Here is a 25196-nt window from a genome sequence, read left to right on the forward strand (position 1 = left end):
TTTACTACTTTGTCATGAGTTTTAAATGCTTTAAAGGATTGCAAAAATGACAGGAGTTGATTAAGTATATGGTAGGCACTTCAAAGGAGCTCAGAATACATTTTATAAACATTGCATCCTTATTCTCCGTATAGCTGAGGTAAGAACAGTAAAGATTGTTCCATTTAATGGGAGAAAGCCTTCAATTTAGAGAGAAGGGGATGTGTCTATGCAGGTTCACATACTATTCCATAGCAAACAAGAAGAATGTATGCCAAATTCAGTCAATTGAAGAAAGTAGGGAAAACCATTAGACCATTAGGTATGACCTAAATCAAATCCCTTTCGATTACACAGTGGAAGTGGGAAATAGATTTAAGGGACTAGATCTGATAGACAGAGTGCCTGATGAACTATGGATGGAGGTTCATGACATTGTATAGGAGACAGGGATCAAGACCATCCCCCAGAAAAACAAATGCAAAAAGCTGGAGATTTAGCAGCCCCCTGCCCCCATGGCATTCAAGAAAGGAGGACAGGAAAATAAGTGAAGGCAAGACCACCAACTATTCTTCAGTGAAAAGAATTGTGGTGGGAGGTGGCCAGAGGCGCCAGTGGTTCTGGAGGGAGGGGAGTAGGAGGTGGTGGGAAAAGAACAAGCAGAGACAGGAAAGGACCTATTCTAGATTGGAAGGTCAAGAAGGCTTATCTGAGCTGATGCTTCAAAATGAAGAGGAGCAGCCTTTGGAAGGGAGGGTGAGGTGCAGATGAGTGTCATGGCCCTGAATATAAGGAAAAGACCTGTGTAGGGCGAGTACTCGGGGTCTAGGAGGAGCCGCCCCGTGACGGGCATTAGCTAAGTGGGTAAATGAGGTGAGTCAGGATGGGGAGGCAGGGTCCAGGCCACCCGGGGCCTTTCAGCCAGGCTGAGGGGTTTGGATTTAACCTACGAGCAAACTGGAATGCACTGGGAAACTTGAGGTTGTCCCAGGGAATTCTCTATTTCTGGTTTGAAAAGCTCCATTTTGCCACCTTGTGGAGCGTCTCTAGTGCGGCTGGGAGTAGAAGCAGCAAGAGGAGGAGCACTTGGGAATGAAAGATGGGGAGGATACCGCCGGGCTGGCGTGGCTAGGAGGGGGTGATGGCAGCCTCCTCTGCACAGAGCCTTGTGCCCAGCACTTGACTTGTACTTTCTTTGGTCTTCATGACTCCTGCAAAGCCTGGGCATAGGAAATCACAGGACAAGTTTCCTCCAAATCCCTTCCCTTGAACAGAAAGTTACTGGAGATATATCTTGTGTCAATCTAGAGGGCAAAACTTCAGGACATTTTGGGAGAATAAAAGGCAATCTGGTGTGACCGGAATATAGCCTGTTTGAAGGATTTAGAGGGACTCTGCAACCCATGGACTGTACCTGCCAGCCTACTCTGTCCATGGAATTTTCCAGGCAAAAATACTGCAGTGGGTTGCCATTTCCTCCTCCAGGGGACCTTCCTAACTCAGGATTGAACCCGAGTCTCCTGCATGTCTTGCATTGGCAGGCAGATTCTTTACCCCTCTGCCACCTGGGAAGCCCCTACACAGCACACAAACCTAATCCAGTGGGTCAGGACTGAACCACAGAGACGGAAGCTGGGACAGCCAAGAACGGAAGCTAGAACTTGGATTCCAGTGCCCAGTGTAGCCGCACAGGGCTGATCCCACATGCTTTGAAGTCAGGCGGACCAGGTTCAGACCCCAGCTCTGCCACTTACTGCCAGTGTTAGCTTGGAAAAGCTAAAGATAAGAAAATACAATGGGAAAAGCTAGTTTGGGAAAAAGAGAAAACAAGGAGTCAATACGTTGAGTTTCAGGTGACTGACCAGTTAACCACATGGAGAAGTTCAAATATAAACCTGTTAGAAACAAACATCTGTAGTGCAGGTGCAAGTCCAAGGCCTGAATTGTTCACAGAGAATAGAGAGAAGTAGAAGAGATAGAACTTATGTATATTCCTGGATTCTTAAACTTTTCTGTTGATTTTGTACCATCCTTTAGAACATATAAAGCTCTTCACTAGCTTAAGGGGAAAATTTGGTTCCAAATTGGTTGAAAGCTTTTGGGATATCTAGAACTATTACATTAAATGAACAAAGATCAATGTGATTGATGATGATGATGATGTAATTTTAGCTCTTAAATCTGCTTTTCCATATCACTGCCAGCCTTATAGAGTCTTCTTCCCCCAGGTAATTTTCTACTATGGATTTCAAAACCAAACCAAACCAACAAACAAAAACCAAGATTGTCGAAATAAAGAATATTTTCTTTCTGATTGGTACCTTTTCCTTTGAGAAAAGTATATCAACATTCACTGGCTTTGTGGGCTTCTGATTGTTAAAATGACTTGATTTGCTGTTGGTAATTTTTTCTTTGTTCATTAGTTTTTATTTTGTTCTGTGTTTGTTTAGTTCTCTATTTGAAGGCATGTTCTGAGTTCATGAGGTTTTTAGGTAAGTGATCCACCCAAAAAACTGTATCTCTTCTCTTATTATCGACAGAGCTCTGAGGCTCCATCTTTTCAAACCTTCTATTAAGAATTCATGCTAATAAAGCAAAGGGACCCGTAGAACATAAGCTTATTGTCTCTAAACAGTAACTTTAAAGAGAATTTTTTCAAAATAAGTATAAATACCAATAAGCTAACATTTCTCAACTCTTAATACTTCTGGACAGGTAAGAGTTTTCATTTGTAAAAACATAAAAGGGATTCCATGTTATAATAATAATGATAGCAAATATATAGTGCTTATAACATGTCAGATATTGTTCTAAATACTTTATACATATTAGCTCAATGATTTCTCACAGAAATTCCATAAAGCAGATACTTTAATTAGGTCCATTTCACAGATTAGGTAACTGAGGCACAGAGATAACTTGCTCAGGGTTACTAAGTTCAAAAACAGCAAAGCCAGGACTAAGGCAGAACAGCTCCAAAATAGATGCTCCTAAGTATTACACCATCAACTATCTCAGAGAATGACTTTGAGGCCTCAGAAGAATAATACTATTAGAAGAGGAGTAAAGAGATGATTTGCTTTTTTCCTTACACATCAATGCATAGTCTTACTTGTTACAACAAGTGAGTTTTAATTTCAGTTTGAATGTCATCAAAAAAGATATTTTTCTGGTACCTCATGAAAAAAGAGTATCTTGATGGTTAGGAGTCACAGGAAAAGATACTCAACTCTCTTAAACATGAAGGAAATGACAATTAAAACCACAATGAAATACCATCGTATATACATTTAGCCAAAATGACTAAGATTTAAAGCAAAATGATACCAATTTGGCAATAACAAATGGAAACAATTGGATATGAAACAACTGGAATTCTCATACACTACTGGAGGAGTATGAATCAAGATAGCCAATTTAGGAAACAATTTGGCAGGATTTATTAAAGCTGAACATACCTATACACCAAGACCCAGGTATTCCACTCCTAGATATATACTGAACAGATATGCATATCTGTTCAACTAAAGGCATATTTAAGAATTTTTATAGCAACAGCATTCATAATAGTCACAAGCTGAAAAGAGCCCAGTTCAGTTCAGTCACTCAGTCGTGTCCAACTCTCTGCGACCCCATGAATCACAGCACACCAGGCCTCCTTGTCCCTCACCAACTTCAGGAGTTCACCCAAACTCATGTGCAGCAAGTCGGTGATGCCATCCAGCCATCTCATCCTCTGTCGTCCCCTTATCCTCCTGCCCCCAGTCCCTCCCAGCATCAGGGTCTTTTCCAATGAGTCAACTCTTTGCATGAGGTGGCCAAAGTACTGGAGTTTCAGCCTCAGCATCAGTCCTTCCAATGAATACCCAGGACTGGTCTCCTTTAGGATGGACTGGTTGGATCCCCTTGCAGTCCAAGGGACTCTCAAGAGTCTTCTCCAACACCACAGTTCAAAAGCATCAATTCTTCAGTGCTCAGCTTTCTTCACAGTCCAACTCTCACATCCATACATGACCACTGGAAAAACCAAGTGTTTGTCAGTAGTTCAGCAGATAAATTGTAGTATAACCATAAAATGAGACACTATATTGCACTGAGAAGGAATTTACTATTGCTACATGCAACACATGAATAAATTTCATAAGTGAGTAAAAGATGCTAGGAAAAAAAACACAAAAAGCTATGTTCTGTAATACTTAGTGAAAAGAAGCCAATCTGAAAAGGCTACATACCCATGATTCTAACTCTGACATTCTGGAAAATGCAAACCTTATGAAGACAGTAAGAAGATCTGTAGTTGTTGGGGGATGGGGGTATGACTAGACAGAGCACACAGGATTTTTAGGGCAGTGAAAACACTCTGCAAGATATTATAATGGTGGCTGCGTGTCAAACCCATAGACTGTAAAGCACTGAGAATGAGCCCTAATGTCAGCTGCAGACTTCGGGTGATTATGGCGTAGCATAGGTCCATCAGTTGTAACAAATGTACCACTTTGGTGGGGGACAACGATGGGGGAGGCTATGTATCTGTCGGCAGAAGGGAGAGATATAGAGAATCTCTATACTTTCAATTTTGCTGTGAGCCTAAAAATGCTGTAAAACATAAAGTCTTTAAAAAAAATACTATGCACTCTGTGATTCCATTTGTAGAAACATAAAAATCAAGAAAACTAATATAAAGTGTTAGAAGTTAGCGGATTGGTTACTTTTGGGGGGAGTAGGAGATGGAAGGAAACGTGAGCCTCTGAGGTGGTGGCAGTGTATTAGTTCTTGATTTGAGCTGGTTTACAAGGGTGTGTCCCCATTGTGAAAATTCAGTGGGCTGGACAACTAGGATTTATTCCTTTCCTTATATATGTTATAATTCAGTAAAAAGTATTTTTAAAAGATACATTGTTCTAAAGTTAAACACAATAATATGGAAAAGTATCTGGACATAACATTATTCATGCCATCATAAAATGCTACTCAAGCCTGCACCTTTCTCTTTGAAGTTCATAGGAGGGCTTATCTCTAGAAACCTATTTAAAAAGTGGTCAATTTAAAAATGCCAAAATGGTTCCAGCCTGGATCCTTAGTTCACAAAGGTGTCTGGCAAATAGGTAAATGTTATTGGATCTCCCAAAACAAATTTAATATGACTGTCATTAGAAGAAATAGGAATTGTGTGGTTCTGCTAAAGAAGAAAATATCTGTCTTCAAGTGTGGCAGAGATTAAAGAACCATGTGTTGTAGTTTTCTTCTTTGTTTAATAGTCGCACTACAGGGAATGACTTCTCTGTTCACTGGTTCATGTATCAGGTCTCAAATAGAGACAGTATGGCTGGATTTTAAGATGCCAGACTAGGTACCTGCTGTAGTCATGCATCCCACAATGCATCCATAGAAATGACAAGAAAGATATTTTTCAGGAGAAAAGGAAATGTTGAAGGAAGAAGAAGAGGGGAAGAGGAAGGAGGAGGAAAAATATGGGGAGGGGGCGGGCAGAAGGATAGAAGGAGAGAAAGAGGAGGGGAAGAGACATCAGCATAAAGGTGCTTGAGTGTGAGAGTAGAAGGGGACCTTCAGTGGGTGAGCGTCTCTGAGGAATCCCTAGGACAGAAAACAGAGAGGACCAACTGAAAAGGGAAACCACAACCCTAATTATGAGCAAAAGTCATTGCGGAAGATGGGCACATCACACAGTAGGTTTTGTTTCCAAAAGTGTTTTATACCAGAAGGATTACATAGTGCACACTTAGGAGACCTGTAGTCCTTTGATGAGACACTTGATTTTAATAGATGGGACAGATGCAATAGAAGAGGGTTCAATTCAACAGTCACTGCGTGCTTTCTACATGGAAAGCCTGGGCTAGACATTGGAAGTACTGTGATAAAAATAATGGCCGCTGATCATGAGGAATACAGCCTACTGCAGAAGATCAACACGTAATCATAGCATTTCACTATGATGTCATTAAATGTGTGAGGGTGATATAGGACGACAGAGAGCAGATCACTTACACTAATCTCAGAGCTGAGGTAGATCTTGAAGGATAAATTATAATCAATATGCCCAAGTAACAAAGGGTAGGTGTGCCACAAAAGTGGATATCATTTGGAAGGTGGGAGGGAAATTGAAAAGTTTTAAGAAGGGTGGCTAATTCTGCATTCTTGGAGAGTTCACTCTAGTTATCATTTGAAGGGTGGGTCTCAAGGGATAAGAAATAGGAATCTTCTAGAAGCAGGCTCCCATGGAGTTAGGACACAGTTTCAGATGACTGGGTCTGAGATACTGAGGGCAGAGCTGGAAAAGAGAAAAAGGAATCGTCAGAGAGGATTAAGAAAATGGCAAGGCTTGAATAGTGTCTAATATTTGGACTTTTGACAGGAATATGGTGGTGGTATTAACTAGAAACTGGCCCCACAGGGGGAAAATGAGTTTGGAATAGAAAATAGTTATTTCCATTTTAGACATGGTGCATTCCATTGCTAAATGAAATATCCAGAAGGAAATTAGATATATGATTCTGAAGGAGAGAGATGAAGAGGAAGAATATAGCTTTGGAGGGTTGTGGGCATCTAAGTAATACTTAAACTCATGAGAGTAAGTTCAGTTCAGTTCAGTTGCTCAAGGTGTCTGACTCTTTGCGACCCCATGGACTGCTGCACGCCAGGCCTCCCCGTCCATCACCAACTCCTGGAGTCCACTCAAACCCATGTCCATTGAGTCGGTGATGCCATCCAACCATCTTATCCTCTGTCATCCTCTTCTCCTCCTGCCCTCAATCTTTCCCAGCATCAGGGTCTTTTCAAATGAGTCAGTTCTTTGCATCAGGTGGCCAAAGTATTGGAGTTTCAGCTTCAGCATCAGTCCTTCCAATGAATATTCAGGACTGATGAGAGTAAATACCAGTCAGCAAGAAGAAAGGGTAGGAATTGCAGAGCACTAGGCCCAGGGTAGAGCTCCAGGGACCCTGCCACTGAAGGGTAAATAGAAGACAGTGCCACAAACAGTCTATGAAGCAGGAAGCTGGGAAAGCATGGACAGAATCCTGAGAGAATGATGCCGTGGAAGCTATAGAGTACAGACCTTCCAGAAAGAGAGTCTGGTGCAGGGGAGAGGTCCAGGCGGTCAGGTGCTCATTAGATTTAACAACATGGAGGTCGTTGTTTCTATGGTGGTAACAGTTTCACTGGAGTGCAAGGGTGGAAGCCTGAGTGTGGTGAGCTAGAAAGGGAATAGGAGGCAGAGGCTACAATTAGAGACAAGAAACAGCCCTAAAGGAATGAGCAAGATTGGGTAGCAGGTAGAGGAAGACAGGAGAGCCAAAGATCTGGATTTCCTTGTTAGTTTCAGTCATAGAAAAGACTTGACTATGTTAATACATTGGAAGGGAAGAGAAAGAAGCTGAAAATGCATGAAATAGAAGGAACTAGTCATGAAATAATGTGCTATAGCATCCTGAGCGTGGAGGGTGGCATCCATGAGCAAGAGAAAGGTGTGGGTATCATAAGCAGGGGGCAAAAGAGAACAAAAAATTGGCCGGTTTCATGTTGGGTCTAAAGAATGCCAGTAATTTCCACAAAGTCAGAGGGACAGTGCCCATGATGGGAGTGGTTGTTGATTAAGAGGTTTGAGGCCAGCGGGGAAGGTTGGCAGCAGTCCCCACGGGAGTAAGTTGAGCCATAGCAAATAGCAGGACTGTGCAGCAGTGTTGAGAGCCCACAAAAACCATGAATTTATATTAACTAATCTGCACGTTTGTGAGTCTTCCTTTTCTAGTAGCACTCATTGCACTGAGATAGTAGCAGAGAGCGTGAATTACGGTGTTCTCCCAGAGCTGGGGCTTTGCCAGGAGTGTGAAACAAAAGACAGTTGAGAGTGATGGTGAGATAGTGATCCAGGAGATCGAAGTGTGATCTTAGGCTAAGACAAGCTTTGATCTTGGAAGTATCAAAGGACTAGAGGTTGAAATAGAGAACAACTAAGCTGGAAAGAGAAGAGGTTATGTCTGAAACACAGGCGTCTGTTAAGACAAGAGTAGTTATTTGGAAATAGGATAATGCATTTGAAGGAAAGAGAATCACATGTGTAAAGACAGAGGCAAAGAGGAACAGAGATAATCTTAGTATAACTGGAACACATGTTACATAAAGTAGCATGAGATCAAGGTAGAAACGTGCTTTAGGCCTAAGAAAGTTGGGACACTGGCTACTCTAAGAAGCCTGGAGTCAGTCCAAGTTCTACGACAGGGCTGTCTAAGCTGGCTATGGTTGTGCAGGTCATGCCCAGCTCAGGGACTGTCCAAGGTGGGCTAAACTCCAAGCCGCTCTCTTTGCCAAGCCACTCAGCCCGCTCTGTGGCTGCTTCAGCAGGAGGAAAATGATCTTTTCTTTAATTTACCACCCTCCCCTCCTGGAGGGGAAACACTTCTCCAAATCATCCCAGGGGGTGCCTTTCTCATTGGCTAGCAGTGGCTGAATGGAGTGACATGATCGGATGGACTTTTCAGGGTGACCTCTCTGGCCCTGGTGTAGATGACCTAGAATAAGGAGACACAGTACACAGAACAGAACAGTTATCACCAGAACAGGGACCTGAACAAAGATAGAGCCGAGAAAGAAGTGAGGCCAGATCCAGAAGCAAGCTTTGTAGCAGAATTAACATTGAGCACCTTCAATATCTTACCTCAGATATGCAGATGATACCATTTTAATGGCAGAGAGTGAAGAAAAACTAAAGAGCCCCTTGATGAAGGTGAAAGAGGAAAGTGAAAAAACTGGCTTAAAACACTACATTCAGAAAACCAAGATCATGGCATCTGGTCCCAACACTTCATGGCAAACAGATGGGGAAAAAGTGGAAACAGTGACAGATTTTCTTTTCTTGGGCTCCAAAATCACTGCAGATGGTGACTGCAGTTGCTCCTTGGAAGAAAAAATGTGATAAACCTAGACAGCGTATTAAAAAGCAGAGACATCATTTTACCAAAAGGTCCATATAGTCAAAGCTATGGTTTTTCCAGTAGTCATGTACGGATGTGAGAGTTGGGCCATAAAGAAGACTGAGTGCTGAAGAACTGATGCTTTTGAATTGTGGTGTTGGCGAAGACTCTTGAGAGTCCCTTAGACTGTGAGGAGATCAAACCGGTCAATCCTAAAGGAAATCACACTGAATATTCATTGGAAGGACTAAAGCTGAAGCTCCAATACTTTGGTCACCTGATGCAAAGAGCCAACTCACTGGAAAAGATCCTGATGCTGGGTGAGGGCAAGTGAGGGGGAAGACAGAAGATACTATGGCTGGATGGCATTACTGACTCAGTGGAAATGAGTTTGAGCAAACTCAGGGAGAGAGTTAAGGACAGGGAAGCCTGGCATGCTGCAGTTCATGGGGTCGCAGAGAGTTGGACACAACCTGGCTACTGAACAACAACAAACTTGTTGTTGAGACAGCAGAAAAGGGGAAAGGCTCACATTTATTCTCCACTGTGTTCCCAGACCTGACCACAGTGAATGCTCAGTTGTGTGCGCATGCTTAGTCACTCAGTCGTCTCCAACTCTTTGCAACCCCATGGACTGTAGCCCACCAGGTTCCTCTGTCCATGGAATTTTCAGGGCAAGAATACTGGAATGGGTTGCCATTTCCTACTTCAGGGGGTCTTCTTGACCCAGGGATCAAATCAGTCTCTTGCATCTCCTACATCAGCGGGTAAATTCTTTACTACTGTGCTACCTGGGAAGCCCCAATGCTCAATTAATATTTTGTCAAATGAAGAAAAAATAATAAAGTTGCAAGCAACAAGCACATTTTCAAGAGAAAGATACTATCTGCTTAGGTGGAACTCTCTACCCAGAGGAAACAGTACCTTCATTAAGCCTACTAAATTTTGAGTAAGTTGTAGAACTGAGAATACCCATCTAGAAATTTAGAAAGAGTTACTCCTAAGCAATGTTCAGAGCCTTGACTGAATATTCAAATAACCTGAGAAGCTTTTTAAAATTCCAATGCCCATCTTGGGCCAGCTGACTCAGAAACTCGGGGATGGGATCCAGGCATCCATATTTTTTAAAGCTCCTGTGATGATTCCAAGTCAGCTACTTTCATGGAACTCTGCAAATCCTGTTCTAAACTTCTAGATATGGTCATTAACACAGCATAGATAAGACCTGGGTCAGAGACAGGGCAGAATAGTTTAACGTATTTGACCGTCTTGTGGCAATGAATCCTCCATTGCTGATGAAATCTTTTTACCTAGTGATCAGTTCTTCAAAATTCATTCCAACATCTTGGCAAAAGATGAAAAAAGGTAAAGAAATGCATTACATTGCTTCGCTGATTTTAGGAAACTAAACTGGGCCAAATGTGCTATAAAATGGGGCTTTTTTAATGATAGTTTAAAAAGGAGACAGATATAAACACAGATAAAGGGCAGAGATATAAACTTTTTTAAGAACTCTTCATTCTGCTATGGTTGTATGTATTTCATGTGAGTCAGAAAAACTAGATACTATAGAAAAATAAAAGGAAGAGTTTGAAAATAATTTAAGAGTAAGAGAGAGGATATTTCTGTATAGAGTGGAAAGTTTGTAGGAAGAAAGGAAAAGCAAAAATCCTAGGGCAAGTATCAATCTAATCTTCAACCCAGGGGCTTCCCCACTGAGTTCTGCACTGTGACTTGGAGACCTGTCACCTCTGTGATCTTCACTTTCTTCCTTGACAAACAGGTGTCCACACCCTGGTGAGCGCCAGCCCTCTCTAGCCGCCAAGCATCCTCATTCTATTATGTTTTACTCTAACTTGAATAGGCTAAAAGTCATTTAAGCCTTGCCCTTCTTGACATGAAGGAAAGCACAGCATTGCTCACCAAAACGAGAGGTCTAAGACCCTAACCCAGAACGGGTTTTTTTTTTTACCAATCCGCAGCAGATAAGGATTTGAGAGTAAAAGTTTAGAAATGTTCACAGTAATGGAATAATCTCTGTCAAGTCACAAAATATTGAGGCTTATATTGTTTATCTTTGTGTTTTTATTTGACTTCTCTGGTAATTAATTTTATAATATTTTCTAAGGATATAAGTCCACAGTAAACTAGAACTTTTTTAAGTTGGTGTTTTACCATGGATAGCTTGGGAAGCACTCAGTTAGACCAGTATTACATTTGAACATCAAGGCAAAAGGTGCACACAGAAAAGGTGAATGCTGACAAGTTCATTTTTACCCTACCTCTTTGAATGTGTATTTTAAGACCTATTTCATTTTACTCTGAATCGTTATTATTATTTTTTCTACTATAGGTTTATCTGCATTGTTAGCGGCTCTTTAAAAGAAAACAACCTGTATTAGAAAGCACATGGTAAAGAGTTGTTTTAGCAATACAGTGGTTGCTCAGTATGCTCAGAGGATTGGTCCTAGCAGCCCCTGCAGATACCAAAATCTGAGGATGCTCAAGTCTCTTAGAGGGTTTGGTCCAATGAAAACCGTCAGCCCTCTGAATTTGCCCCTACGAAACCCACAGATATGGAGGGCTGACTGTTACGAGCTCCTTTTCTGAACCACAATGTCAGGTAACAGGGAGAAGTGATTAGCTCCTGTTGGGGAGGCGGGGGGTACTCGCCTTTCCAAGAAGCAAATTAAGTCACTCTCCCTCCTGACTGGAAACAGCTATCCTTGGGTATGCAACCATTAATGTAGGGACGTGAGTGCATACTCACTCGTGTCTGTCTCTTTTACAACTTCATGGACCGCAGCCCGCCGGGCTCCTCTTGTCTGTGGAATTTTCCAGGCAAGAAAACTGGAATGGGTTTCCATTTCCTCTTCCAGGGGATCTTCCCGACTGAGGGATCGAAACCGCGTCTCCAGCGTTGGCAGGGGTATTCTTTACCGCTGAAACGGCTGGGAAGCAATGTAGGGGCACCCTGGTTTAAATACGAAGAAGCCTACTCAGGGAGGTTCATTTCCTCAAGACCGTGCACAGGGAAGGCAGGATGCAAACCCGAGACACTGTACTCTGACTACACCTGCACTTTGCCGCTCCGCCATAAAAAATGCTCCGGGAGGAACCCTGAGAGTGAACACTGATACAAGCTTCACTTTCAGGCGCCTGAAATAGGGTAATAAACAGTAAAATGATATGGAGTGCTTATGAATCTCCTTAATGTGTAAATTTCCTTGTTCTAGTTAGAGCTTTCTGCACATAGACAAGCTCGACGTTTGTCCCTAACCGATCTGCACATCACACAAGGAAAAACGAAAGGAGAGGAGGGTCACTGCCATCCACACCAGCTTCTGGAGACTGGTTGGATCTAAGTTACTAATAAACATGCTCGGAAAGCAAATCACCCAATCCTTTTAGGAAATAAGTGGGATGTCAGTTAAAAGTAAGTGAATATCCCTGAGAACTAGCAAGTCTTTGCAGAGATTATAGAGTCATTGTAAGGAATTCAGAAACTGTATTGGTTAGGCTAATACATGCCTGTTCAGTGAACTCAACAACCTTCCTACTTCAGAGAAATAGCTGCGCTGGGAACTAAAATTGCTAAGCAGTTATTTGCCTCTCTTATCTAAACAATGGCAGGAAAAATATTCAGATTCTGAATATAGGGGCAACATAAATTTTTAGCATTGTTCAGTTTCGCTTGAGAATATAGCATCTCACTCAGCTACTGCATTGTTATTAACATTTTAAAATTAATAATTCTGGGATTTTTGCCATATTCTGAAACATTTAGCAAAATATTTTACATTCCCCATACATGCTCATGATTTTTTAAAGGCACAGAGTGAATTAATTCTTCAATTCTTGGCATCCTTGATTAAAAGTTAATATTTGATAAAGGCATCAAGCTATCAATACTGAAACCTGCTGGTTAGGTGCAATGGGTGTGGTCTCTTCTATAACAAAAATAATTCAGATTTTTTTAAAAGCTCCTGGGTGAAATTGGCATAGGTGTTCAAAAGATACAAATTTCCATTTATGAGAGAAATAAGTCCTGGGGATATAATGTACAGCATAGTGGCTGCAGTTATAATAACTTGTATAACAAATATACTTGTATATTTGAAAGTCGTTAAGAGAATAAATCTGAAAAATTCTCACCACAAGAAAAAAATTTGTGTAACTGTGGTGATGAATGTCCACTAACTTATTGTAATCATTTCACAATATATGCATATATCATGATGTTGTATACTAAAATGAATACAATGTTATATGTCAATTAAACAAGTTTTTAAATAATAAAAAGAAGCTCTTTATTTTATCTCAAGATAAACTTTATGTCTGTATACCTGCTCTGAGACGATAACGGCATTAGTTCTGAGTCTTCGGGTTTGAATGAGTCATTTTTTTTTAATTCAATTTATTTATTTTTAATTGGAGGATAATCACTCTACCATATTGCGATGGTTTTTGCCACCCATCAGTGTGAATCGGCCATAGGTATACATGTGTCCCCTCCATCCTGAACGCCCCCCACCTCGCTCCCCACCCTACCCCTGGCTGTCACAGAGCACCAGCTTTGGGTGCCCTGCATCCTACATCAAACTGCCACTGGCTATCGATTTTATATATGGTAATGTATATGTTTCAGTGAGACTCTTGTCAAATTGTCCCACCCTCACCTTCTCCCACTGAGTCCAAAATCTGTTCCTTAGAGCAAATCATTGTTTAAGTCCACCTTCAGCTGACTGTTCTGTGGTCTTAGCTTGTCTTGAGTAGACTCTGTCTAGCAGCTGATATTTTGGCCTCTGAGATGCAGATGGCATATGCCAGCGATGCTGTAGGATTATGTGAAAGACAGTAAAGAAATAGAAAAGTAAAAATGGAATAAAATCTAATTACACGGAGTTTCACTTAAAACAAAAATTGATTGAGTTCCGCCCAAAGTGGCTTCTTGTTTCCTGTGCCAGGAACTACTGTGCAGACCCAGCAGGAAGTGTGCTGCAGAGCAGGATCGCATTACACCCTTGTTTTATGGTTCATTTCACTTATTTAATGCAATCCGAGAACCTGCAAAAGGAACACGTTCCAAGGAGGGAATAGGCTTTTTGTCTTGTTTTGTTTTAAGTTTCTTTGAATCAAAACATTTGTTTTTAAAAGGTGCTTATAGTCCCAGAGAAACAGGACTTTCAGCGTTGCATGGCGAAGCCATTTTTCTTTGTCACAAAATTTAAAGCAGTACCCAACATTGAGTTACGTCTAGGGTTGAGTTATGTCTGTCCCCTCTTCTGTGCTCCTCAGGTCATTTTAAATGTGAAGAGTTACAACCATGCCCACAAATGGTCTAAATCGTGTTGAATTCCATATAAGCTCCTCCTAGGGTCTCTGATTTGAGGGCCTATGATGTTGAGGGGATGTGGGAGGAAAGGAATATATTTAAGATGCAAAAGAGCAATTCATTTGTCAAGCAGAAGAATGAGTTCCTTTGGCTGTCTTGCTTGAAAATGTGTGAATTGAACAGCTGGATTTCCTTGTGGTGGCAAACGCGGCTCCTCACATGCTGCCTCTTTTTCCCTCAGGGACCTCAGTATGAACAACATCAGTCAGCTGCCCCCGAGTCCTCTCCACAGCCTGCGCTTCCTGGAGGAGCTGTAAGTATCTCCCGAGTCGTGGCGCGTCCAGTCAGTGCTGGACACGTTCTCACATTTGTCTCTCATATTTACTCTGGGAACCAGATAAAACAAAGCAAGAAAGCTGTCAGCACCACGGTTTTGGCCCATGAGGAAACACTTAGTTGGGAGAGGAAAAGAGAGAATCACTTAGGATTCTGGAAATCAACTTATAAAAGAGTTTACCATAAGGCTACAACTTTCTAAGGTGAGACTGAGCCAAACAAATTAAAATTTTAAAACAAAGGCTGTTTAAAAGAGCTGGATGGCTCTTTGGAAATAGTTAAGCAGCAGGATATTAAAAGTTTGAATACTGGTTCATGTTTATTAAAATAGCAAGAGAAGCTATAATCAAAACCAAAAACTGCCTCTTGGTTCAGCTTATGACAGGGAGAATTGAGTCCTCAACTCATAGCACCAAAACTTCTTGTTCTAATCACTTTTAATTACTATTCTTCTACTTTTAAATTTAGCTTCCCTGAAGGCTTGAACAGAAAAACATGAAATACACAGAGGACTTAAAAGTGGTCTTTCCCAAACACATTGTAAAAAAAAAAAATCTTTTTTTTTTTGTAAAAAAAGAAGGAGAGAGTTAAAATTAGCTAATGATACACAGAGGAATCTTGATTAAGTCTGGTAATCACTTTCCAGAAGATGAAAAAGAACTCTGTAAACCAAAATCTGCATTTAGAAATTCTTTTGATCCTCTTGCCCTTTTGAGGGGCGGGAATTAGGGGGCATGTTCCATTGTAGTCTTCATGAAGAAAGTTTGGCACCATCAGCTAAATAAATCCTCTGACTGTTGATTAAAGGAATTGTTTAGGCAGTGACCTCTTTTGCAAATACTTCCTTTATAATTCCTAGTCAGGGTCCAATTTGAGGAGTAATTTAAATTGTTGATGCACCACACCATCCACCTTGGGAGGTTGAAGAACCATCCCTCATAACTAGATTACAGTACATGGATCCTATTTTTCCAAGAGGATAGTATTCTCAGATTTCTCCCCTTGAGAGCTGGATCTATATTTATTTTTGATGGCATTACCTTTTTCACAAATGCTATTGTTTTACTACTGGAATCAGCTGAATGCGCTATCGAGGGGTATGGTGGGGACTCTCAGATTATTAGATTATACAGCAAGTTTTTATTATTCAGAAAATGGATTTTCACTTTGGCTTGTCCAGGCTCTTCTTTTTCCTCTTCTATTTGCTCTCTGGCCATTTCTGTTACTAAAAAATTAACCCTCATCAGGACGGGGACCAAATCTGTCCTACTCTTCGTTTGCTGGTATGTAACAAATAATCAATACATTTTTGATGAATGAATGAACTCACGAGAAAGCAAAACGTGTAAAAGGAGCTGCTTGTTCACCACCTTAGAAAAAAGTAACAGATTTAGTTGACATTAGCCAATATTTTTAGATTTTTTTAGTAAATTTCAAACAGCATTTTTTTCTTATTTACATTCTTTTCATCTGCTCTCCATCACCATAATTTACATGCAATACTTAGTCTTGTTTATCCCCATATTTCTAAAATATGTATTCCCAGTGCTTTTCTCTTTCTTTATAGTAGGCAATGGCAAAAGGCTTCCATTCTCCCTCAACACACACCTCAACTTTAGACCACAAGCCAAATCAGTAAATAATCCACTTCCCCGAGGATTTAATAGAGTTCTTCCCTTGATGACCCAACTCATTCAGAATAACTCCTCTTTCTTCACGCATGCTACATACTCAGTTGCTTCTGTTGTATCCAACTCTTTGCAAACCTGTGGACTTAGCCCGCCAGGCTCCTCTGTCCATGGGATTCTCCAGGCAAGATACTAGAGTGTGTTGCCGTGTCCTCCTCCAGGGGAGCTTCCTGATTTGGGGATCCAATCCACATCTCCTGCATTGCAGGCAGATTCTTTACTGCTGAGCCACCAGGGAAGCCCCCTTTCTTAATGTAGTAAATGTTATTTCTCATCTAAGACCAGTTCTTCAAAAGATAGACGAGAAAAAAATGGGGGGGGGTATGCTAAAAGGGAGAAGGAACTACAATTTGAAAGGGCTGTTTTTCTGAATTGTCTTTTTTTATATCTCTGGAAACTCCATCAAGTATCTTGATTATGGAATCACAGAATTTCAGAAGTAGAGGAGCTCCTTCAAAGACTATTCATTCCATTTTCTCCTGTTCTGAAATTCCCTTTGCTGAGCTGGCCAGCTTGCTGAATTTAAAAGCAAGATCAGTTTCCCATATATAATTCCATGCTCCAGTTAAATGATGTTTTGAAGGTATCATTATTGATTTAGTAGCAAAAGGGGATAATATTTACAGAACCTGGAAAAATGATTAACTCTGCTTGGTTTATTCCTTTCTTCCCAAGGCTAAATTGAGGGTACTGTGGGTTTACACACACACACGCATGCACACACACACACACACACCCGTGGAGCAGAGCATTTTGATTATGCTTTTGTTATGTGCTGATTGTTTCTATTAGGCTTAGCTGTGGTTAAGTCTATATTCTCTTGTGGAGTGTAAAATCTTTTATATAATAACATAATGACAACAATAATAGCTTGCTCTGTGACAGGCACTGATCAAAATGTTTTACACATGTCATCCCACTGAGCCCTTTTAACAACCCTGTGAAAGTAGATATCATTATTGTTCTCATTTCAAGATTTTTTTTAAAGTACAGAGAAAACAGGAACTTACCCTAGCTAATGGAGTATGTAAGTATCAGAACTAAAATGCAAACTCACTTTCAAAGCCATACTAGGAAAGCAGAAGGAGACTTTGGAATTGTGTGTGATTCATCTGTGCGTTTCTTTTCCCTGATAGTACTTAGTACAATGGTTTAAACAACTGAACACTTTAAACTGTTGTTAAACTGAGTTTCATAATGATAGGTGTGTTCATCTGTTTGTGTCTGGGTATATATGAGGGAATGAAAAAGAAAGAATGAGACAGAAAGCAAGTAAGATCTATCTCTCCAGCAGGGAGAGAATGGATATTCAGGTTATTCATTCAATATCCTCAAATACTGGCTTTGAAAAAAGTATTTCAGGAGCAGAATTTCACCAATTTCACATTACTCAACAGGAACAAAACCTTAGTTATTGTTTTTACATATGCATACATATATTTAAGCAGCATGTTTTATATAGTATTCTGCTTGAACTAATAAATTACCATCCACACAGCTAGACATAGACATTTAGGTATCTGTCATTGTGGTTGTGTGTGTGTATCTTTTGTTGTGACAAACTGTTGAAATGTTAAACTGTTCTGAAAGTATTCTTTCATTCTGTTTACTCAGTTCATCTCTATGCTGTATTCTTTACCCATTCATTCAAAAACTGCTACTGATATTCTAAAGTAATAATTGAGAATATTACATTAATAATATAATGAAAGTGTTATCACTCAGTTGTATCCGATTCTTTGTGACTCCATGGACTGTCACCCACCAGGCTCCACTGTCGATGGGATTTTCAGGCAAGAATACTGGAGTGGATTGCTATTTCCTTCTCCAGGATCTTTCCAACCCAGGGATCAAACCCAGGTCTCCTGCATTGCAGGTAGATTCTTTACCATCTGAGCTATCAGGGAAGCCCCAATAATATAATAAATAAATAATATATGAATAAAATTCCTACCACAAAACTCAAATTATTTTAAAAAATCACTATTGATAGCCAAGTTACCACCCTTGCCCTTAGCTCTAACCACCTAATTATTATCTCCCTGATATAATCCTTCTAACTATGTTATAAACTGTGTAGACAGTCATGATTTATCTCTACTCTACCACTGGTGCCATATTTTAAAATCCTCTAAGAATCAATAAAACCCCAGAGGTATCACCAACATATTTTTAAAGTATTGTAACTCTGGAGAAAGTGACTATGTGGAGCAAACATTTAAGAGGAATTAAAGTCATCACGACTAGTGGTCTCCTTCTCTTCCTCCTGACATTCTGGAATACTTACTACCTGTATCACAGGCTCATGTGTTGGTACATTCAAGTCTTGTTTATTAATCATTATTTATGTTTTATGAATCTGCAAGGTTCACTAGACATTCAAGGCCAAACGCCCTGATATTGCAACATGATAGCACAAGGAAGAGAAAGAGCCTTTTTCTTAAAAAAAAAAAATCTGTGTGTGGCCAGCCTATGCTGTGTTGAGAGGAGAAGACAGCACTGAGAGGCAGTAGCAAGCCCCGAACTCCTGCCCTGACTTTGCCCCTTACTAACTGACAACCCACCTGACCTCCTGGGCCTCAGGAGAGGACAGTGAGAGCAGCCTTTGCCTGTATTTTGAGATTCTGAGGACCAAATGAAATGATGGTGAAGGAACTTTGGTAAACTATAAATTACATTTTGAGTTATGTTCCTGAAATGAAAACACTTTTAAGAAAATTCTCCCTTCCTTCTTTGCTATTTCATGAGCTTGTTTTTGCATTAATCCCAGGGATTCAGGATTTGTGAAGGAAACACTTTCTAACTATGAGGTTTAATGGATGTAGGCAATCAAAACAGATAGTTTTTTGCCAAATTTGAACATCCTGAGCAATACTTGCATTTCTTTCCAATGTCTCTCTCCCACTTCTGTTTCTTCAGTTCTTCTAAAGACTTAATGTTAATGTTTGCTCTTTGGACAAATCATAGATCCTGCATTTGGTCCATCAGAGTGTGGTTCAGATTTTAGAAACTAACAGATTGTGCCTAATGCTGACAGGTACACGTTCCTTTAAACTTAGATCGGTAGCTTGATTAAAGCAAAAGGAAAAATGAATTGTTACCATTTTAAACAGTCTAAGTTAAAGGCCTTTGTTTCCAAGTGCTATTTAAAATCTTCCCAGATTTGAATGCTATTGGAATCAAATACTCAATTTAGGAAAGAAACCTGAGATACTCTAGGGATGTTTGTTTTCAAGTTACTATTGTTCCCTGGAACTGTTTGCTCATATTATGGTTGGCCTTGAAGAATCTCCATATAAATAGGAGATATCCATTATTTCAGATGAAATTAGTAATGAGAAATACCACCAAACTTCCTGAAAGCACAATCTATGCTTGTTATTTCTACTTGTTATCATCACATTGCTGAAAATAGCGAGAGCTGTCCTGCCTGCCTTTTGAGATACTTGTCTGAGGATCAAATGAATGGTTGATGAGAGAAATTGGGTGAACTCTCTAATTCACCTATTGAATTGTGTTAGTAAAGTGAAAACACCGCCTTGCCCATAAATAATCTTCCTGACCCTTAGCCTTATCAGAGTGTTCCATCTGTCCTCTTCATAGAAATTGATTACAAATGCTGCCTTTTTACCTTTATCTTTAACAATTATATTAAAAAATTTTAAGATTTAAAATATAACTAATGAAAGAAAAAGCAAGTGCTGCTTCTTTGAATCTCTTTTTTTGTCTAGCATTATTTTATTCTCTTCCAAGTGTCTATTCATGTAGATGGGTATAGACATTTAGATATCTGTCCATGTGTAAATATATATGTGTGTGTATGTATGTAGACCATTGTTATGGCAATTAGGACACTGTTCCCTCCCCATATTAAGGAAGTTTTCACGTATAATGTCTTCAAATATATTTTTTTCAGGCTCTTTCTCTTTCTGTTCTTCTGGGACCCCTATAATTTGAAGATTCAGTTCAGTTCAGTCGCTCAGTCGTGTCCGACTCTTTGCGACCCCATGAATCGCAGCACGCCAGGCCTCCCTGTCCATCACCAACTCCCGGAGTTCACTCAGAATCACGTCCGTCGAGTCAGTAATGCCACCAGCCATCTCATCCTCTGTCTTCCCCTTCTCCTCCTGCCCCCAATCCCTCCCAGCATCAGAGTCTTTTCCAATGAGTTAACTCTTCGAATGAGGTGGCCAAAGTACTGGAGTTTCAGCTTTAGCATCGTTCCTTCCAAAGAAATCCCAGGGCTTAGTGCATCTAATGTCCCAGAGGCCTCTGAGACTGTCCTCAATTCTTTTCATTCTTTTGTTTTTATTCTACTTCTTGGCAGTTATTTCCACCATTCTATCTTCCAGCTCACTCATTTGATCTTCTGCCTCAGTTATTCTGCTATTATTGATTCCTTCTAGTGTATTTTATGGAGAAGGAAATGGCAACCCACTCCAGTGTTCTTGCCTGGAGAACCCCAGGGACGGGGGAGCCTGGTGGGCTGCCGTCTCTGGGGTCGCACAGAGTCGGACACGACTGAAGCGACTCAGCAGCAGCAGCAGCAGCCCTCCTGGCTCTCCCAGTAATTAACAAGTGAACCATGTCTCCCAGGATGTAAACCATGAAAGTCTCTAGGTGATCTTATCAATCTAAAACTGTGAGGACTATTTCAGAGTTTCTCACCTTGCATAGACCTTAGAAACACCCAGAGCATTTTTAAAACTACTGATTACCAGGGCATAGTCCCACAGACTGATGGGTCTCAGTGGAGACACTGACATCAGTTTTTTAAAGCTGTCTTGGGAGCTAAGACCCACTGGGATATGCTGAAGCTTTACAACAGAGGAAGAGTCAGGCACTCATCACTGACTGGATGTAGGGACTGAAATGAGGTTTCAAGGTGAGAAATAATTCTGAGCAAGGTTATAACATTAGGTGCTAGGAGACTGGTGAGGCACTGTCAATGGAATGGGGAATTCAAGGGAAAAAACTGATATTTTGGAGGTGAGAGGTTGCCTGGTCTGGGTATGTAAGTGCAAGGTACTAGCAGAGCATCCACATGGAAATGTCACTAACAAAGCTGGAGTGTGAGTCTGGAGCATGCTGAGTCTGTTCCAAAGATGAGTGGAGAGTTGTTTATAAAGAAGTGACCATGGAAGGTGCTGGGCAGATGAGGAGCTTGAGAGAGAGGACAGAGGCTTTGTTTCCCAGTGCGGGTTTCCTCCCATATTAAAATAACACAGGCTGCTTCTTAAAATGCAGATTTCCGAGTCATTTTCCTCCAGAAACTCTGATTCACTAAACCTGAGTTCGGTCCTGGGGATCTGAATATCTGGTGACTCCTAAGGCAACAGCAGACTTTGAGTGCCACCGTTGTCATTGTTGTCCAGTCACTAACTGGTGTCCAGCTCTGCAGTCCCATGTAATGCAGCAGGAAAAAAGACAAGTGCAAGGACAGAAACTTGAAGAGCTTCTATGTTCGGAGGATGAGCATTAACACAGAGAAAGACAAATATAATATTGCATCATTTATATGTGTAATCTTAAAAAAAGTGATACAAATGGACTTATATGAAAAACAGAAATAGACTCACAGACATAGGAGGCAAACTGATGGTCACCATAAGGGAAGAAGGGGAGAAAGGGATAAAAATTAGGAGTCTGGGATTATAACAGATGCATACTACCATATATAAAAATAGATAAACAACAAGCTCTTACTGTATAGCACAGGGAACTATATTCCATGTTTTGTAATAATCTAGAAGGGAAAAAAACTGAAAAGACTACCTATATACACATATGCATGCATGCTAACTTGCTTCAGTCGTGTCTGACTCTTTGTGACCCTATGGACCATAGCCTGCCAGGTTCCTCTGACCATAGGCAAGAATACTAGAGTGGGTTGCCATGTCCTTCTCCAGGGTATCTTCTAGACCCAGGGACCGAACCCAGGTCTCTTATACCTCCTTCATATATATATATATATATATATATATATATATATATGAATTCCAGAAAAACATCTATTTCTGCTTTATTGACTATGCCAAAGCCTTTGACTGTGTGGATCACAATAAACTGGAAAATTCTGAAAGGGATGGGAATACCAGACCACCTGACCTGCCTCTTGAGAAACCTGTATGCAGGTCAGGAAGCAACAGTTAGAACTGGACATGAACAACAGACTGGTTCCAAATAGGAAAAGGAGTATGTCAAGGCTGTATATTGTCACCCTGCTTATTTAACTTATACACAGAGTATATCATGAGAAACGCTGGGCTGGAAGAAGCACAGCTGGAATCAAGATTGCTGGGAGAAATATCAATAACCTCAGATATGCAGATGACACCACCCTTATGACAGAAAGTGAAGAGGAACTAAAAAGCCTCCTGATGAAAGTGAAAGAGGAGAGTAAAAAAGTTGGCTTAAAGCTCAACATTCAGAAAATGAAGATCATGGCATCTGGTCCCATTACTTCATAGGAAACAGATGAGAAACAGTGGAAACTGTCAGACTTTATTTTGGGGGGCTCCAAAATCACTGCAGATGGTGATTGCAGCCATGAAATTAAAAGACGCTTACTCCTTGGAAGGAAAGTTATGACCAACCTAGAGAGCATATTAAAAAGCAGAGATATTACTTTGCCAACAAAGGTCCATCTAGTCAAGGCTATGGTTTTTGCAGTGGTCATGTATGGATGTGAGATTTGGACTGTGAAGAAAGCTGAGCACTGAAGAATTGATGCTTTTGAACTGTGGTGTTGGAAAAGACTCTTGAGAGTCCCTTGGACTGCAAGGAGATCCATCCAGTCCATCCTAAAGGAGATCAGTCCTGGGTGTTCATTGGAAGGACTCATGCTGAAGCTGAAACTCCAGTACTTTGGCCACCTCATGCAAAGGGTTGACTCACTGGAAAAGACCCTGATGCTGGGAGGGATTGGGGGCAGGAGGAGAAGGGGACGACAGAGGATGAGATGGCTGGATGGCATCACCGATTCAATGCACATGAGTTTGGGTGAACTCCGGGAGTTGGTGATGGACAGGGACCTGGTGTGCTGCAATTCATGGGGTCACAAAGAGTTGGACACGACTAAGCCACTGAACTGAACTGATATATATATGTATATGGGAGAAGGAAATGGCAACCCACTCCAATATTCTTGCCTGGAGAATCCCATCAACAGAGGAGCCTGGCAGGCTATAGTCCATGGGGTTGCAAGAGTTGGACATGACTTAGCGACTAAACCACCACAAATATATATATATATATATATATATATATATGTATATACACACACACACACACACACACACATGTATAACTGAATCACTTTGCTGGACTCCTGAAATTAACACAACACTGTAAATCAACTATATTTCTATTTAAAAGAGGAGTTTGCAAGAAGAGAGGGAAACAACCAGTCATAGTCGTGAGAGCAGAAAGAGTGCAGACTGGGGACCAGAGGGCAACGGGAGAGCTTTGAATGAGAAACAGTGAACATCAGTTTTCTATGGCCAGCGCCTCAAGTGATGCACCCGTTCGTGTCCTTGTGCTTCTCTTGTTTTAGACTGGTTGCTCCTGGTCAACCCAAGCTCCAGACCAACCTACTTTTAACCAAAGTCATGTTTAAAACCTCAAATGTCAGAGCCAGTGCAATGGTTGAGCCAAGTTGTGTGAAGTTTTCTATGTAAGAATGAGCAAATAACCTCTCATAGCCTCAGTTGCCTTGTAAAAGGGGAATAATCTTATCACCTGTTTAATGTGATTTTTAATAATTAGCATGATGTATATTAACACACTTTACATTGTGCCTAGAATTCATAAATAGTTTTACAAAAGGTCTGAACTATTTGTGTGCCCTAAAGGACTGTATGTGGCATATGAAAGTGCTCAAATACACTGCTGAGTCCAAATCTGATGCATGATGAAGAAGGAACATTCTTTAGCTATTTCTGATCTGGTAATGTAATGGCTAGCCAGCCATCTTGCAATAGTTATGCCAGACCTGAAGCAACTCTAGCACTGTAGCCAACTGTCTTTGGAAACAAGATCAAATGATCAATCCATCAGTAAATTATTGATTCAGCTCTCTGCTCTGCACAGGCGATAAGATTCTTGACCTTAAGAGTCAAGTCAGGTAGACTACATAAATGAATCTTTATAGACTGTGTTGTACAGAATATAACCTACAGGAAAGTTGGCTGCGGTAATTAAGGAATACTGCACAGAGTTGAAAATTGAACTTCAGTGGACGGAGGAACCTGGCAGGCTACAGTCCATGGGGTCACAAAGAGTCAGAGCACACACACACATACTCTGGTTGGGGGCTTGTCAGATGGTGCTGGTGGTAAAGTATCTGCCTGCCAATGCAGGAGACCCAAAAGATGCAGTTTCAGTCCTTGGATTGGGAGGATGCCCAGGAGAAGGAAATGGCAATCCACTCCAGTATTTTTGCCTTGGGAATTCCATGGACAGAGGAGCCTGGTGGGCTACAGTCCATGGGGTCGCAAAGAGTTGGACACAACTAAACACACACCATGCTCTGGCTGAAGAAACTATAGGGCCGTATAACTACAAATGGATATCCCTGTTGACCTGAAGAGTTCATGTATCAGGCCAGTGGCCTCAGCCCTTAAACCTTGAAATCTGATTTTTTTAGTCTCATGTAATAATGAAAACTGGAGCTTCCCAGGTGGTGCAGTGGTACAGAATCTGCCTGCCATGCACAAGACACAGGAGACACAGGATCGATCCCTGGGTCTGGAAGATCCCCTGCAGGAAAAAATGGAAACCCACTCCAGCATTCTTACCTGGAAAATCCCAAGCGCAGAGGAGCCTGGTGGGCTACAGTCCATAGGGTCACAAAGAGTCAGACACAGCTGAGCACACACACAATAATGGAAACAAAATGGACAGTTCATAAATACGTAGTTAATGAAG

The 25196-nt window shown here is 40.9% G+C and overlaps 1 protein-coding gene across 1 annotated transcript in view; it reads left to right on the forward strand.

Moving 5' to 3' along the window:
* The window catches only part of LGR5 (leucine rich repeat containing G protein-coupled receptor 5), a 129639-nt gene that overhangs the window by 43394 nt on the left and 61049 nt on the right, over positions 1–25196 (forward strand). The window contains exon 2 of the mRNA XM_061415510.1: positions 14486–14557. Within this exon, the coding sequence (XP_061271494.1) occupies positions 14486–14557 (72 nt within the window). The remainder of the gene's footprint in view (positions 1–14485; positions 14558–25196) is intronic.

Source organism: Bos javanicus, chromosome 5 (assembly GCF_032452875.1).
Source record: "Bos javanicus breed banteng chromosome 5, ARS-OSU_banteng_1.0, whole genome shotgun sequence".
NCBI lineage: Eukaryota > Metazoa > Chordata > Mammalia > Artiodactyla > Bovidae > Bos > Bos javanicus.